At 42.2% G+C, this 16446-nt stretch overlaps 1 protein-coding gene across 5 annotated transcripts in view; it reads left to right on the top strand.

Annotated features, from left to right (window-relative positions):
- LOC120063786 (lysine-specific demethylase 2B-like) overlaps positions 1-16446 on the top strand; it is a 36370-nt gene that overhangs the window by 5971 nt on the left and 13953 nt on the right. For 3 of the 5 annotated variants that reach the window (XM_039014260.1, XM_039014328.1, XM_039014400.1), the window contains exons 2-9: positions 6916-7140; positions 7657-7797; positions 8625-8711; positions 9417-9716; positions 9904-10712; positions 11037-11200; positions 11336-11497; positions 11754-11972. In XM_039014260.1, the coding sequence (XP_038870188.1) occupies positions 6916-7140; positions 7657-7797; positions 8625-8711; positions 9417-9716; positions 9904-10712; positions 11037-11200; positions 11336-11497; positions 11754-11972 (2107 nt within the window). Of the gene's footprint in view, positions 1-6915; positions 7141-7656; positions 7798-8624; positions 8712-9416; positions 9717-9903; positions 10713-11036; positions 11201-11335; positions 11498-11753; positions 11973-12455; positions 13493-16446 lie in introns of those variants that run through there. The other 2 variants (XM_039014197.1, XM_039014121.1) reach the window with 2 other exon arrangements.

Raw genomic sequence — 16446 nt, 5'->3', positions numbered from 1 at the left:
AAAATTGTGCCTCATTAGCTCATTGTTATGGATGTATCCATATAAATATTAGCACGGTTAGCAAAATGGCTTTACAAAACGTAATTCTAGTATCCTCAAAAGGGCTTCAGATTAACCAGGTTTCCATCCAATCTTTTTATGCGAGTCAAGTACATGGTGGATAAAAAATGGCACAACAGTCCTGATGGAAGCGGCAAATGTCAGTATTTTGTTGACAAAACAAAATACGCTAGACAAGGTGGGATCTTTTTGTGTCATTAAAATGTGTTATATGCGAAATTATTATGTGCGGTTATTTAAGTGATAATGCCCAAGAAGACATGTTTGGACAATATATTGGCACGGGCGTTGCAAACCGCATGCCTACAGGAGACTTTTGAAGTAGCCTAATCAGATTAAAACATTGACTGGTTGTGTGTTTATGCCACACACAAAAGGTAATACATTTAAAAAGGTAAATTACAAATATTTAGCTTATTGTTAAGCATTATGTTCTAGGTGTGCTAGGAATAGGTACTCTGATTGGAGGAGGCAGAATGCACGTTATGCTTCCGGCAGGCCCAGTTATTCAGGTAACATGCTGACCACACCGCCTGCGTCGTGTGCGTTGCAAAATAAATGTACACATACATGTTAATCAATCATTGCACCCACACTGCTCGCGCATTTCAATAAGCGTCTGCGTAGCCAGGCGCTTAAATAGAACTTGGTTCTATATGTGATGCTTGACGCACTGCAAGTCCCACCTCTCCCATCTCCTCATTGGTTTTTAGGACCATATACCCACGTGGGTGATTGAAAGATGAACTGAGGTTCACACTCCAGTCCAGTTGGTGGTGGTAATGCACCTTGCCAACCGCCATATAAAGTCGGAAGAAGAAGAAGCCTGGCTGTGTCAGTCGATTGTAAGTTAAACTTAGGCATCACACTACCCATGAAGGAATACCTTAGACACATTTTTACTGTCAGTCATTAGCGGCCATTTAGAATCTATGTTCCTTTTTCCTTCTTCCTTTTTTGTCGGAATAAAACAGGATATAATGAGGACTAGATAAAATATGTCTTGCATGTAATGGACATAAAGAACTGGTCTTCTATATATGTATGTATATATATATATATATATATATATTCGGCTTATATATATATATATATATATTGGAAGTCGGAAGTTTACATACACCTTAGCCAAATACATTTAAACTCAGTTTTTCACAATTCCTGACATTTAATCCTAGTAAACATTCCCTGTCTTAGGTTAGTTAGGATCACCACTTTATTTTAAGAATGTGAAATGTCAGAATAATAATAGAGTGATTTATTTCAGCTTTTATTTATTTCATCACATTCCCAGTGGGTCAGAAGTTTACATACACTCAATTAGTATTTGATAGCATTGCCTTTAAATTGGGTCAAACTTTTCGGGTAGCCTTCCACAAGCTTCCCACAATAAGTTGGGTGAATTTTGGCCCATTCTTCCTGACAGAGCTGGTGTAACTGAGTCAGGTTCGTAGGCCTCTTTGCTCGCACACGCTTTTTCAGTTCTGCCCACAACTTTTCTATAGGATTGAGGTCAGGGCTTTGTGATGGCAACTCCAATACCTTGACTTTGTTGTCCTTAAGCCATTTTGCCACAACTTTGGAAGTATGCTTGGGGTCATTGTCCATTTGGAAGACCCATTTGCGACCAAGCTTTAACTTCCTGACTGATGTCTTGAGATGTTGCTTCTAAATATCCACATCATTTTCCTATCTCATGATGCCATCTATTTGTGAAGTGCACGAGTCCCTCCTGCAGCAAAGCACCCCCACAACATGATGCTGCCACCCCCGTGCTTCACGGTTGGGATGGTGTTCTTCGGCTTGCAAGTCTCCCCCTTTTTCCTCCAAACATAACGATGGTCATTATGGCCAAACAGTTCTATTTTTGTTTCATCAGACCAGAGGACATTTCTCCAAAAAGTACGATCTTTGTCCCCATGTGCAGTTGCAAACCGTAGTCTTGCTTTTTTATGGCGGTTTTGGAGCAGTGGCTTCTTCCTTGCTGAGTGGCCTTTCAGGTTATGTCGATATAGGACTCGTTTTACTGTAGATATAGATACCTTTGTACCTGTTTCCTCCATCATCTTCACAAGGTCCTTTGCTGTTGTTCTGGGATTGATTTGCACTTTTCGCACCAAAGTATGTTCATCTCTAGGAGACATAAAGCGTCTCCTTCCTGAGCGGTATGACGGCTGCGTGGTCCCATGGTATTTATACTTGCGTACTATTGTTTGTACAGATGAATGTGGTACCTTCAGGTGTTTGGAAATTGCTCCCAAGGATGAACCAAACTTGTGGAGGACTATAATTTATTTTCTGAGGTCTTGGCTGATTTCTTTAGATTTTTACATGATGTCAAACAAAGAGGCACTGAGTTTGAAGGTAGGCCTTGAAATACATCCACAGGTCCACCTCCAATTGACTAAAATGATGTCAATTAGCCTGTCAGAACCTTCTAAAGCCGTGACACCATTTTCTGGATTTTTTCAAGCTGTTTAAAGGCACAGTCATCTTAGTGTATGTAAACTTCTGACCCACTGGAGTTGTGATACAGTGAAATAATCTGTCTGTAAACAATTATTGGAAAAATGACTTGTGCCATGCACAAAGTAGATGTCCTAACCGACGAGCCAAAACTATAGTTTGTTAACAAGAAATTTGTGGAGTGGTTGAAAAACGAGTTTTAATGACTCCAACCTAAGTGTATGTAAACTTCCGACTTCAAGGTCCTAAACGATATCATAACCGCCATCGATTAGAGACATTACTGTGCAGCCGTACTCATCGACCTGTCCAAGGCTTTCGACTCTGTCAATCACCACATTCTTATCGGCAGACTAAACAGCCTAGGTTTCTCAAATGACTGCCTCGCCAGGTTCACCAACTACTTCTCTGATAGAGTTCAGTGTGTCAAATCGAAGGGCCTGTTGTCCGGACCTCTGGCAGTCTCTATGGGGGTGCCACAGGGTTCAATTCTCGGGCAGACTCTCTTCTCTGTATACATCAATGATGTCGCTCTTGCTGCTGGTGATTCTCTGATCCACCTCTACGCAGACGACACCATTCTGTGTACTTCTGGCCCATCTTTGGACACTGTGTTAACTAGCCTCCTGACGAGCTTCAATGCCATACAACTCTCCTTCCTTGCCTCCAACTGCTCTTAAATGCAAGTAAAACTAAATTCATGCTCTTCAACCGATCGCTGCCAGCACCTGCCCGTCCGTCCAGCATCACTACTCTGGACGGTTCTGACTTAGAATATGTGGACAACTACAAATACCTAGGTGTCTGGTTAGACTGTAAACTCTCCTTCCAGTCTCACATTAAGCATCTCCAATCCAAAATTAAATCTAGAATTGGCTTCCTATTTCGCAACAAAGCATCCTTCACTCATGCTACCACACATACCCTCGTAATACTGACCATCCTACTGATCCTCGACTTCGGCGATGTCATTTACAAAATAGCTTTTACACTCTACTCAACAAATTGGATGCAGTCTATCACAGTGCCATCCGTTTTGTCACCAAAGCCCCATATACTACCCACCACTGCGACCTGTACGCTCTCGTTGGCTGGCCCTCGCTTCATACTCGTCGCCAAACCCACTGGCTCCAGGTCATCTACAAGTCTCTGCTAGGTAAAGCCCCGCCATATCTCAGCTCACTGGTCACCATAGCAGCACCCACCCGTAGCACGCGCTCCAGCAGATATATCTCACTAGTCACCCCCAAAGCTAATTCCTCCTTTGGCCTCCTTTCCTTACAGTTCTCTGCTGCCAATGACTGGAATGAACTGCAAAAATCACTGAAACTGGAGACTCATATCTCCCTCACTAGCTTTAAGCACCAGCTGTCAGAGCAGCTCACAGATCACTGTACCTGTACATAGCCCATCTGTAATATAGCCCATCGAACTACCTCATCCCCATACTGTATTTATTTATCTTGCTCCTTTGCACCCCAGTATCTCTACTTGCACATTCATCTTCTGCACATCAATCACTCCAGTGTTTAATTGGTATATTATAATTACTTCGCCACCATGGCCTATTTATTGCCTTACCTTCCTTATCTTACCTCATTTGCACACACTGTATATACATTTTTTTCTACTGTGTTATTGACTGTATGTTTGTTTGTTCCATGTGTAACTCTGTGTTGTTGAATGTGTTGAACTGCTTTGCTTTATTCTTGGCCAGGTTGCAAGCCTACCTGGTTAAATAAAGGTGAAATAAAAAAATTAACCCACACACCCACTCAGTCATTGTTTATGAAGTGGGTTATTTTGATCTTATTCTTTTGGCGCAGTTGTGGAGATGTCATGGACTTCCCTCCCTTTTGTGTGCATTGTTGTGGTGTGCTGTGGTCCATTGAAGCCAGGCAGATGGTGAACCCTGTGACTTCCTCCCACAGCACTGGGATCCACAGTGAAACTGATCAGATAAGGCCCCCATCTCGGCCTAGTGTTTTAGGGCCTCATCAAACAAACCTAACATTCCTAGCACATTAGTCAGCCAAGTTACAGTAAGTGTTGGTAATCAGTCTGGATCTATTATAGGTCAAGATGCTTTTGTAAACAATCAACACATTAGTGTTTCATAGTCCTACTTTTGACTCAGACGACTTTAGTTTTTTTTAAAGACGATACACATGTCTTAAAGATTGGAGTTATGATTTCTTGGAAGCGAGGCATTGGAGGAGGATCACTCCTCATTTTAGCCACCATATTTAGTACTTTCTCCTGTAATTCAGAAGTTTCACATAACATGGCATAGATGGACCATACACTTGTTGATTAAAACAAATAAAAGATAAACAAACTCATGCCCCTTGGGAGAAGAGATATTCGAAGAATAACTCACATACACAGAACACTTTGTCAAGCATTTTGTCATGCTAACGCTGTTGCACAATTAACTTGAATATTTGGACAAGAGGGTATCAGCTACTTTATTCAAGGACTCCTTCAGGGTGAAGAGGAGTTTGTTTGAGAGGAAAATAGGTCATATAGCACACGTGGGTTTGTACTAGTCCTACATTGATTGCTTTGGTGATCTGTTGTGTTGGATATAATGTTGTAGAGATTTCTGTTAAAAGGTCTCTAAAAAATCAGTTAGCGGAATTTCAACATTTTAAGACAATGCCAGGAATGTGCCAATCACACTTGAATGTTGTGCAATGCTGATAGTCATAGCATTTGCAGCCTCAGCCCTCCTTCTGATGTCTTCCTTGTACACCTTTCCATACACTCCTTGGTTGAACAGATTTATTAGGAAAACTATCAGATTGTAGTCTGTTTCCCATTTCCAGTTGGATGTTGCGTCAACAACAACCGTGTATGCTTGAGAATCTGTTTAGGATCTGGAATTATGCTTGAGGATGGCCAAAGATGAGACGAAGGTAAAAGGTTATTATAACAACTCTCTTTCCAAACCTGAAGAAAAGCTTCCCGGTGAAGAATCGTCTTGTGGTATGTCTCTCCAGTGACATCTTATTCTAGTATTCATGAAGGAATACTTTGTTCTCAATGACCCTGGTCTAGTGTTTTTCTTCTCTCTCTTTAAGCCCTCTGCAAGAATTCCATCTGCTTTTAAATGATGGCGGTTTGGTCCTTATTAGCTATATCTGTTCCAGGAGGATGATTATGTAAGGGCTGTGACGTGACAATGTTTCTCAGTATTTGTTTGGGAGTGGAAGGTTTTCACTGTTGTGTATTAATCCTTAACTGAGGAGCATTGCCAGGTGGTAAGACATTTTTTGTGGACCTGTGTGTGTTGCTGTCTTGTGATTTAGTTTCTTTAATGGATGGACCTACTGGCTCACACAGTGGTAGATCATTTTGCCAGAAATACACACGCAAACCTCCAGATTAAAACATTCATATTTGACACCATGCAATTGGTTGTACCTTTTATTTTGGGGAGTAGGTTGTGTAAACAGCGTATCAGCCTTATAGATGTCCTTTGCAGGAGATCAGAGGCAGGACATAATGCTCGACTGGGACTGAGTGACAAGCAGCAGATTCTACACTACACTAATCGATCTCGCCCCATAAAGTGTTTTTAGTGCCAGTAAGAACAGCTTCCAGGGGAATGAATGACCCAATCTACAGTAGCACATTCAACTCTGTTTTTCCAGCGTGTCTCCTAGGGCCAGAAGCAATATGTGCACTTTATGAGAAAATAAAGTAAGAGTTTTACTTCTGCCAGAGGAGCCATGAAAATGTTCAATTTCAAAACAATCCTAACCTCTCCACAGCCCTCCCATTTAATGCTAAAGTACACTATGTCTATGCTAGTTCTCATCTCCTTTCATTATTCTATTCAAATGGTTAGGAAAAGCAGGAGAACTGTGTTGCCAAGGAAACACTCGCCTCTGCAGCAAAAAATACATTTCTCAGTAATGGCGTAGGGAATATCTCATTTTTATTGTTCTGGTGGCTCTAGGCTCGGGTAAAGAGCATTGAAATGAATTTTTACCTGTGAACCTCTAACTATCTGTGGTGTCACGGTGTGGGAGAGAATCTTTTTCTTTTCTTGGACAGAGGCTGATTTACAGATTTGGCATTTAGAGAGGTTTAGAAAGGTACTGTATGTGGCTCGCAGCCGGTGGCTTCAGTGCAGTACTGTTTCACTAGCTTTATGACTGTCAGGAGTAGAACATACTAGATGTTTTGTGTTGCAGAATGTAGGTTACTGTCTTAGGCAATAGTACCCATTTGAATTGCCTTTCTAAAGTAGTTTCCAAATACTCAGGATGAATATTGGTTGGAGAGGACCAGGGAGCCAATGACCGGACTCAAAAAGTCTACTTCCAGGGACAAGAGGTAATGGATGTTTTAACATAAATTGTATTATTTTTCTCTCTGCAGCAACAGGAAGCCAACCGGCCAAAGCCCAAGATGGGGACTTCAGCAGCGGTCAAGCTGCCGTCCAATCGCAGTGCGTCTGGTGCCAGACGCAGGAGAACACGCTGCCGAAAGTGTGAGGCATGCCTCCGAACCGAGTGTGGAGACTGTCACTTCTGTAAAGACATGAAGAAGTTTGGAGGACCTGGGCGCATGAAGCAGTCCTGTATCATGAGGCAGTGCATTGCAGTGAGTAAAGCCATAGTAACCACACAGGCTTTTCATCATTCATACTATTTAGCAGATATTTCAGTTAGCCTATATTGTCTTATCCAGTGCTACAGTGCTGTGCCACAAATGCAAAAGACTGTGCATTTGACATGAAAACCATAAGACAGGTTCACAGTTCAGGGTCTGAAAGACGGGTCAGTGTAAGCAAGAACCAACCAGACGTACAATGATACAGAGCGAGACCTCAGGAAGTGAGTGCTAACATTTTTATTTTTGCAACAGTATGACTCATTCATGTGTCAAAGGTCTCTTGATTCTGTTGAGTCCATTCAGTGGATATTTGTCTACGGCTTGGCATAGTCGCCAATGTCTGTTAATGATTTTCCTAAAACAGGAAACAGAATGACCAGTAGCAGCTTATCAACACTATTTGCAAATATTATTGCACACCGGCATAATGGAGACACTGTGTGTGTTACTGTCAATGAGTTTGAAAGTTGTCAGTGAATGTGTTTTTGTATTTGTCCTTTGCAGCCTGTCCTGCCCCACACAGCTGTGTGTGTGGTGTGCGGAGAAGCAGGGAAGGAGGACACATTGGAGGAGGAGGACAAGTTCAATGTCATGCTCATGGAGTGCTCCATCTGCAATGAGATTGTCCACCCCAACTGCTTAAAGGTGAGACAGGATGAGCATGTCGAGTCGTGTTGAACACAACCATGACTGAACACGAGGCCAAGCCTCCACCTGATGAGTTTGATGATTCATTATTTGTGTGAGTGAGATTCACCTGAATGTTTATGATACGGTTGAGTGATTTATATGCTTTGACACACAAATGAAGGCAAAATCCTGGAATGTTTGCCTTTGTACTAACGGCAGGTGATTCACTGTGTTTTGACTGTCAAACAGTTTTACAAGGCAATTTGATGAGTCATTGGTGTGGTGGGGACTTCCTGTTGTTGTTTGACACTGAATCACCTCATCACTTTCCCTCCTCCAGCCAGACTTGCAGTAGGCTGTGTCCAGTTGAAATCACATGATGCTAGAATACGACTTTTCAGTGTTGTTGACATTGCTGGGTGGAGCCGGATGCAAATAAAATGCAAAGCTGCTCATGCACTCTTAGGAGCCATTCAGCCAAAGCATAACATGTCATAGCATGTCCTTGCTCGAACCTGTTCTAATGAAGTGAAGTTGTGAACTACATCAGATATTAAGAACACAGCCTTTGTGTTTGTTGTATTCCAGGCACATAACACACTTATGGTAAGGTATTTCTGAAGAATATTGATTTTTCATTGTTAGAGGTTGTAGTTTGCTAGAGTTTCTCACTTTTTAAATGTGTCAGAAAATAAAGTGTTAAACTGCCTCACACAAAGAGGTGACAACAGTCACTTTCAGTTCCCTGTTCATTTGTCTCTGTGCTGAACACATTGTACATTAGACTGACTCCCCTTCTGCCCTTTTTGTCTTAACTCTCTCTTTTACTTCATGCTTTTCAGGTGAAGGATGCTTCTGGCGTGGTGAACGATGAACTTCCTAACTGTTGGGAATGTCCCAAATGCAACTACGCTGGGAAAACCGGAAAAGTGAGTACCTACAAATGTAGGATCTTAATTTGAGCCAGTTTGCTACAGCAGGAACTTAATCCTGCAGCAAAATGATATGTGGATTATAGTTAATTGATATTTTGTAGCGGTTGATACATTTGAAATTATAAACTTCAGAAAACTTTTTAAACCTCAAATTCACTACAAGTTTTAAATGTCCTGCTTTGCAGGACAGTTCTCCTGCAACAGGGTGATCATACATCTGTATATGAATGCATAATTTTAAGGACTTACTGTAGGCAGCTCATCATAGAATATTATCTATTCTCAAGTTCATAAGCATTAACATGAAATTGATATTTTAGTTTACCCTTTCTCCAAAGATAAAGCACACACCAATTTTGTCATCTGATGTTGGATTAGGAAACAGTGCTGTGAACCATCTTTGGAAAACACTCTCCAAATAATTATTCTTTAAAGTCAGAGGCATTTCATAATGTCTTTACTTTGTGGTTTCTTACTTCCTGTTCATCTACTTACTATATCACATGGTTCAATGCCCTGTGTCTGTTACACGGGAAGGAAACAAACCTCTAATTCTCTAGAAGTGGCACAGTCACAGTCTAAGTAGTTTACAATGTCTGACTTGTTTCACCATTGAAACAACTACAGTATCTCAGTTTGGTGATCCTGTTGTGATAGGCGAAATATATAAAGTTGTCTTCCCTGTTTTTCCACCTTTTGGTCTGCAAGCAAAAAAGGGGACCAGGGTTCAAGTATGCGTCTAACCTCCCTGGCTCCCTGCTGAAGGAGCAGAAGGCAGTCAAGGAGGAGGGTGAGGTCACATCTACGTCTACAGCCAAGAGGAAGACTGAGGGGGGTGATATCTCAAGACACAGACCTGAGGAATGGGAGCCCCTCCACAGACACCCCCCTGTCCTGACCCCCAGCACCCTGTCTCGGCCCAGACCTGAGGACAAACTGAGGAAGAAGAGGAAGCTCTTCGACGATGACGAGGAAGAGGACTTCAGTGTGAGGAAGAAGGTAGACTCCGATTTCATAATGTGGTTTCTGTTTCAGTGTCTGTTAGTATAATGTTACTCATTGACTATGCATGGCAATTTTCATGCTGTGCCAAGCAACTCCTTTTGTAAAATGTTTGGATGTTGATATGTGCTCTGGTATCCATAGTTGAACATGCTCTCTAACTAAACCTCCCTCTCCCCCACAGGGAAAGGCAGATGAACCTCTGTTCCCCAAACTCCTTCATCAGATCAAGACTGAGGAGGAAGACCAGGAGGAGGAAGTGGATGAGGAGGAGACGGACTCTCTGTTCTGGCGAGGCCTGGAGAGGAGAGATCGTTTAGGAGATACCGAGGACTGGGCAGAGGACGGGGATGGCAAAGACACAAAGACAAACTTTCCAAGGCCTTCTCTCAAAACTCCTGTTCTAGACAGTGACCAGTCTCACTGCAGCTCTCCACAGGCTGGCCCCAGCAGCGAGGGTGGCAGTGAACCCCAGGAGAAGGGCCCACGCCCCAAAGCGCGCCGCAAACGCCGTTTACCCAACAAGGAGCTGAGCAAAGCACTGAACCAGGAGATCCAAAAGAGTGAGGACTGCCTAGCCAATGAGAACCGCCAGCCCCTCAAGGTGGAGCCAGAGAGTGAGAATGAGGAGCCCAAGAGGGGCTTCTGCATCGGCAGTGACCTGGGAGGGGAGCGCCCCCACCTCCGGACCAAGGAAATGAACGGCACCCCCTGGGAGCTGCGCCACTTCTACCCCAGCCAGATCACCCCTCTGGGCTTCAACAGGAGCTCCCCTGGCACCCGGCCCCTGCCCCCACGCTCCCCACCCAAGTGTGTCCAAATGGAGCGCCACGTAATCCGGCCACCCCCCATCAGCCCCCCGCCGGACAGACTGCCCCTGGTGGACGGGAAGACCCATGCGGTGCAGCGAGAGGTCTGGATGAAGCTCTTTGGGCACTTCACACACAAGGAGCTGTGTGTCTGCATGCGTGTCTGCAAGACATGGAATAGATGGTGAGAGCTCTTACTATTCCCACTCATATTTTTACTTTACATTTAAGGGCCTATAAAACATAAAATAAAGATGCGTTATAAAAGTTGGGTCCCTGAAAATTGTGCACCATTGTGCTCGTCATCCATTTCGTATGATGTGTTACATCCTGCAGAAAAAATTGTTAGGAATTCCAATTCGTAAAATATGTTACTAATTTGTAAGTGCTTAAGATCCCGTTCAATCTCTTTAACACTCACATTCAAATATACTAATTATCTAGAACATTGTGAATTTTAGTCCAAGCCAGATATTGAGTGTGTATTTCTATTGTCTATCTCTGACAGGTGCTGTGATAAAAGACTGTGGACCAACATCGATCTGAACCGCTGTAAATCTATCACTCCCCTCATGCTGAGTGGCATCATCCGCAGACAGCCCCTCTCACTGGACCTCAGCTGGACCAACATCTCCAAGAAGCAGCTGAGCTGGCTAATAAACCGTTTACCAGGTACATGCCAGGACCGCGTGAACCTCTGATCTATGGGAGAGGAAAATGTTTCGGCTAGACACCAGAGACTGTCCAATTGTGATTGTGTCTCAGCGTTGAAACCCGTCTGACGCTACTTCGCTCTGTGTCCTGCAGGTCTGCGGGTGTTGCTGCTCTCAGGGTGCTCGTGGGTGGCTGTGTCTGCCCTCTGCACCTCTAGCTGCCCTCTGCTGCGCACCCTGGATGTGCAGTGGGTGGAAGGGCTCAAAGATGCCCAGATGAGGGACCTGCTCTCGCCCCCGACCGATAATAGACCAGGTAACCACCTGCAACAAGAGGGGAGAGTTATGGGAAATTGACATGAGTGTATAATAGCAACCTCTGGTGGTTCTCCTGGGTGTGACAGGACTGGGAGGCTTTTCTTTCTAAGAACCCATTAGGAAGAAAAATAAGTGTATCTTAAGATAGTTCACGTTTAATTAAAGGAGGTTAATGAAAACGTATGAGATTACTCGCCATGTTTGACTGCGAGATGAGAAATCACTCCTATTTTGTTCCTGCTCTCCACCCTCAGGTCAGTTGGACAACCGCTGTAAACTGAGGAACATCCTGGACTTGCGTCTGACTGGACTGGACATCACAGACGCCTCTCTGCGTCTGATTATCAGACATATGCCGGTACTTTCACAACTGGACCTGAGCTACTGCAACCACATCAACGACCATTCAGTCAACCTGCTGACGGCCGCAGGGACCACAACCAGAGATTCCCTCACAGAGATCAACCTGTCAGGTAGGAACCCTCAGTCAGTCACACCACTCTCACAACCTCAGTATTAGCACTAGGGGCTAGAGTCATACAAAAAGCACAGAGGCTGTTTTTATTTACTCTGCTATGTCACATGTTTATTTTTTGGGGCTACCTTCGGAGGGCAAAATGTAACTTTTTACAGCTTTTTCTTTTGTTGCTACATGTACATTCTAAACACATTTTAGATACATACCACTTATTTTTTTACAGTAGTTACATTATACAATTTTACATTATACATCGTGTTTTCAGTCATAACTATTATAGAATAAGCTATTTCACTTATTTGTCTCTTAATATTAAAGAATATCAAAGATGTATTTATTTTCTGTCTTATCTGATTTCACAGTTATTTTTAATTTTTATTATAGTTTGCAAGTCTATGTTGCATTTAGGCTTCATAATATTCAATCCGGTTCTCTACGGCTTCCTCATGCCTGGCTCTGTTTTTGTCTCCGCCTCAAGTTTGTAATAGGGTGACAGACCATTCCCTTACCTTCTTCAAGCGCTGTGGAAGCATCTGTCACATTGACCTGCGCTATTGCAAACAGGTGACCAAGACAGCTTGTGAACAGTTCATAGCAGAGATGTCTGTGAGTGTACAGTTTGGACTCAAAGAGGACAAATTACTGCAGAAACTCAGCTAGACACTGACATTAAGGCCAAAATGTGCACAGCAAAAAATAACTACCCTTTGCACTTAATGGAGCAAGACAAGGTTTCCCCCATCAAGCCTGCACTGGTTGGTTTTGTATGTTCATTTCTTCTTCATTGGAGAATCTACTGTGTTAGATTTGTGAATGAACAATGTCACATGAGTTGATGAGAGAAGCAGAAGTGTGTAAATTAACGAGGGGGATGGTCAAAATGTTTGCATCAATGTCTTTCTGGATGTTACAAACCCATCCTTGTACTGAAAGGTAAAGATGTACTGGGCAGAGGGAGATGGGGAGGGAAAACAAAGCATGCATTAGTTTATTTTTGTGTTAATAAGATTGTACCTTTTTCAAAGGCTTGTGTTTGTTGCATTTAATTTGTTGGGGGATTTGTTTTCTATTACTCATACATGTTAAATGTTTAAAACATTTTTTTATACAACAATAATTCACGCATTGGGCTAACATTTGAGGTTATAGTGAAGCTTTATGTATGCAGTACCATACACACCCCAGATTTCAACTCTTAGAACTGAATATTGACCTACAGTACTTTAAATCAGTTTGCCTTGACACCGATGGTAATATGTATTTTTGGATGCTGTTTTTTTAGCTGATATCATGTGCCAAATTCTGAAGGTGACATTACAGGTTAATGGTAGTTACTGACTTGGACTGGATTTAATTTAATACTTTACTTTAAAAAATTAACATAAGACCATTATTATAAAATAATACATGCTTTAAATGTTTAAATAAATACAAATTTAAATAAATATTGCAAAGACGGTTAGGTTAATGAATATATCTTGAAAATAATCAGTCAATAAATATTGACATAAGGAATGTTAGTCAAATGTATTTTTTCAATCTCTCAGTACCTTCTGCATTTTCCTGTTTCGTACATATGTCAATCTCATTGTGTTTCACATGTTTTAGCACTCAAGAGCCCATCATGTAAGATTCTGTCAAGTAATTGAATCATCTGCTTTAATGGGCCAATCCACATTTAAAACAATAATAAAGCGTTACCCCGCCTCTGTTTTGGTAAAAAGCTGAGGGCTGGGCCTGGAGAAATGTAATCCCTCTCAAATCGAAGACTTATAAGAATGCAAAGACTGACCATCCATGATATCATAATTATAGTTTTAACCATGTTTTGAGGCAATACAGTTTGTTCTCATTTGTTTACAAACATTGGAGGAATACAAGCTTATATTTTGAGTTCTGATGGGATACGACAGTTGAACTAAGCTCATGAGGCATTTGTAAGTTATCTCCTATATTCAAGTCCAAAATGGGTGTAGCAACTGCAGACTGCCCCTTTTACTGTTTCCAAAAGTGCATACAGTAACAGTGGCCTCCACAGACTTGGCATGTAATGAGTTTCTTTGAAAGAGCATTTGATCCTATTATTAATTCCAAGATTGACTATCTATTCATTTTGTATTTATTTATATTAGTTATCATCCATAATTGTGATGTAATTATAATTTGCCATTATCTGTTGACCGTGACCTACAATGTCACAAGTGAATGATATTGGCCACCTTGAATACAGATGCACATGATGTAGTTGTTTATATTTGTAAATCTAGTGCTATGATTGTCATTAAAAGTATATTTCTATGTATAAAATGTATTTTCATATACTATAAAAAAAAATTTACCCTCAGTTGTGCCTTTTGATAGGGCACAGCAGAGAATTTCCTAAATGCCAGGGTAACTGGTGATCTCGGATGGCTTAGCTTTCAATGAGCAGGAAAGAACATTGGTATATGGACATTTCTGGAACCTTCTTACCCAACTCGGGTCATGTATTAACCATGTTTTTTAGTTTTACATTCAAGCGTTTGTCACATGGAAGCTGCTGTCTGCAGCTGTCCTCTCCTAGACAAAGGCATAATCTGGCACTCTAAACACTAGTTCAACCTACAGCAGGTATTCCCAAACTGGGGTAGGCGCAATGCCGTCGGGGGTATGCCAAATAGAAATGTGATTCACATAAAACATTTAAAAAGTTATAAAAAAGAAAATTCTTCACATTTTCAAACAGTCCATTTAAATATCCCAACGGGGCTATACATTTGGGTGAGTTTTTTTTCTCAACTGAGTAGCCTCGTTTGACTGCCAAAAACCAAGAACCATCTAGTGTTCAGCGAAATAACAACAATGTCAAATACAGGTAGCCTAGTCAAATAATTAACATCCAATCACATTAACTGTTACTCTCTCACGGGAATTCCACTAACGGTCCATATGTAGCCAAATGTAGCTGCTGCTCATTCAGTTTGCTCGAAAAATTGATAAATGGTTAAAAAAAGTAAGGCCCTCATCCATAGACACATACCAGCTCTACTGGTAGTACTGCTGGTAGTAGCAGTACTGCACCTGTCGACGACACAAGTTGTTCTGCTTCCATGAGCACATCCAATGTTAGCATCAGTAATTCTACATTTGTTGTTAGCCCAGCTAGCATGGACACTGACAGTTGTGAATCTGATGCAGCCGAAGAGCTACTGCCTCCTTACCTGGGAAAGCACCGAACAACAGACAGGGATGTTGGACCATCGAAGAGGCTCAAATATGATGAGAACTAAATTGATTTGGGGTTCACTTGTATTGGGAGTAGTGCCTTTCCTCAGCCACTGTGTGTTATAGTACTTTTGCACATATCTCACAACTCGATGAAACCTTCACTCTTGCGCAGACATTTAGAAACTAAACATGCCAATTTGAGTGAGAATTAAGATGACTTTCGAGTAGTATAACATGCATAAAACCAACAGATACCATTAATAAGAAGGGGCTAGAAGCGTCTTATATGGTGAGCTACTGAGTGGCTAGGACAGGCAAGCCCCATACTATTGTGGATGATTTAATTCTTCCTGCTACCGCGGATATGGCTGGGACAATGCTGGGGGAAAAGGCCCAAAAAACTATACTGACAATGCCAACAAACAACCCTGTTTCACGACGCATCAGTGACATGGCAGGAGATGTTTTGAAACAATCACTGCTTCACATACAAGCCAGTGAATTCTGTGCGTTACAGCTGGATGAGTCAACAGATGTGGCGGGCCTGGCACAGCTCCTGGTATATGTCCGTTACGTTTATGGGGGGTCGATTAAGGAAGACATCCTCTTCTGGAAACCAGGACAACAGGAGAGGATATCTTTAAAGTACTGGACAGCTTTGTGACATCAAATGGACTTTGGTGGTCAAGATGTGTTGGTGTCTGTACTGATGGCGCAAAAGCCATTACAGGGAGACATAGTGGAGTGGTAATGCGCGTGCAAGCAGTTTCTGCTGATGCCACTTGGGTACACTGCAGCATCCACCAAGGGAATGCCTGACAGCTTGAAAGACGTTTTGGACACTACAGTGAAAATGGTTAACTTTGTTAAAGCAAAGCCCCTGAACTCTCGTGTATTTTCTGCACTATACAATGATATGGGCAGTGACCATGTAACGCTTTTATAACATACAGAAGTGCGCTGGTTATCAAGGGGCAAAGTACTGACACGTTTTTTAAAATTGAGAGACGAGCTTAAAGGACAACACACAGGTCTTTCCATCAGTGTATGATTTTTTGTGTGCAAATGAACTCAAGCTAACAGACAATGTCAAATGTGATATAACGAAGCACCTGAGTGAGTTGGGTGTGCAATTACGCAGGTACTTTCCCGAAACGGATGACACAAACAACTGGATTTGTTATCCGTTTCATGCCCTGCCTCCAGTCCACTTACCGATATTGGAACAAGATAGCCTCATCGAAATTGCAACAAGCGGTTCT

Source organism: Salvelinus namaycush, chromosome 1, assembly GCF_016432855.1.
Source record: "Salvelinus namaycush isolate Seneca chromosome 1, SaNama_1.0, whole genome shotgun sequence".
Taxonomy (NCBI): Eukaryota; Metazoa; Chordata; class Actinopteri; order Salmoniformes; family Salmonidae; genus Salvelinus; species Salvelinus namaycush.
Note: the sequence above shows the minus strand (reverse complement) of the source record. Positions and strands in the feature narration are given on the sequence as shown.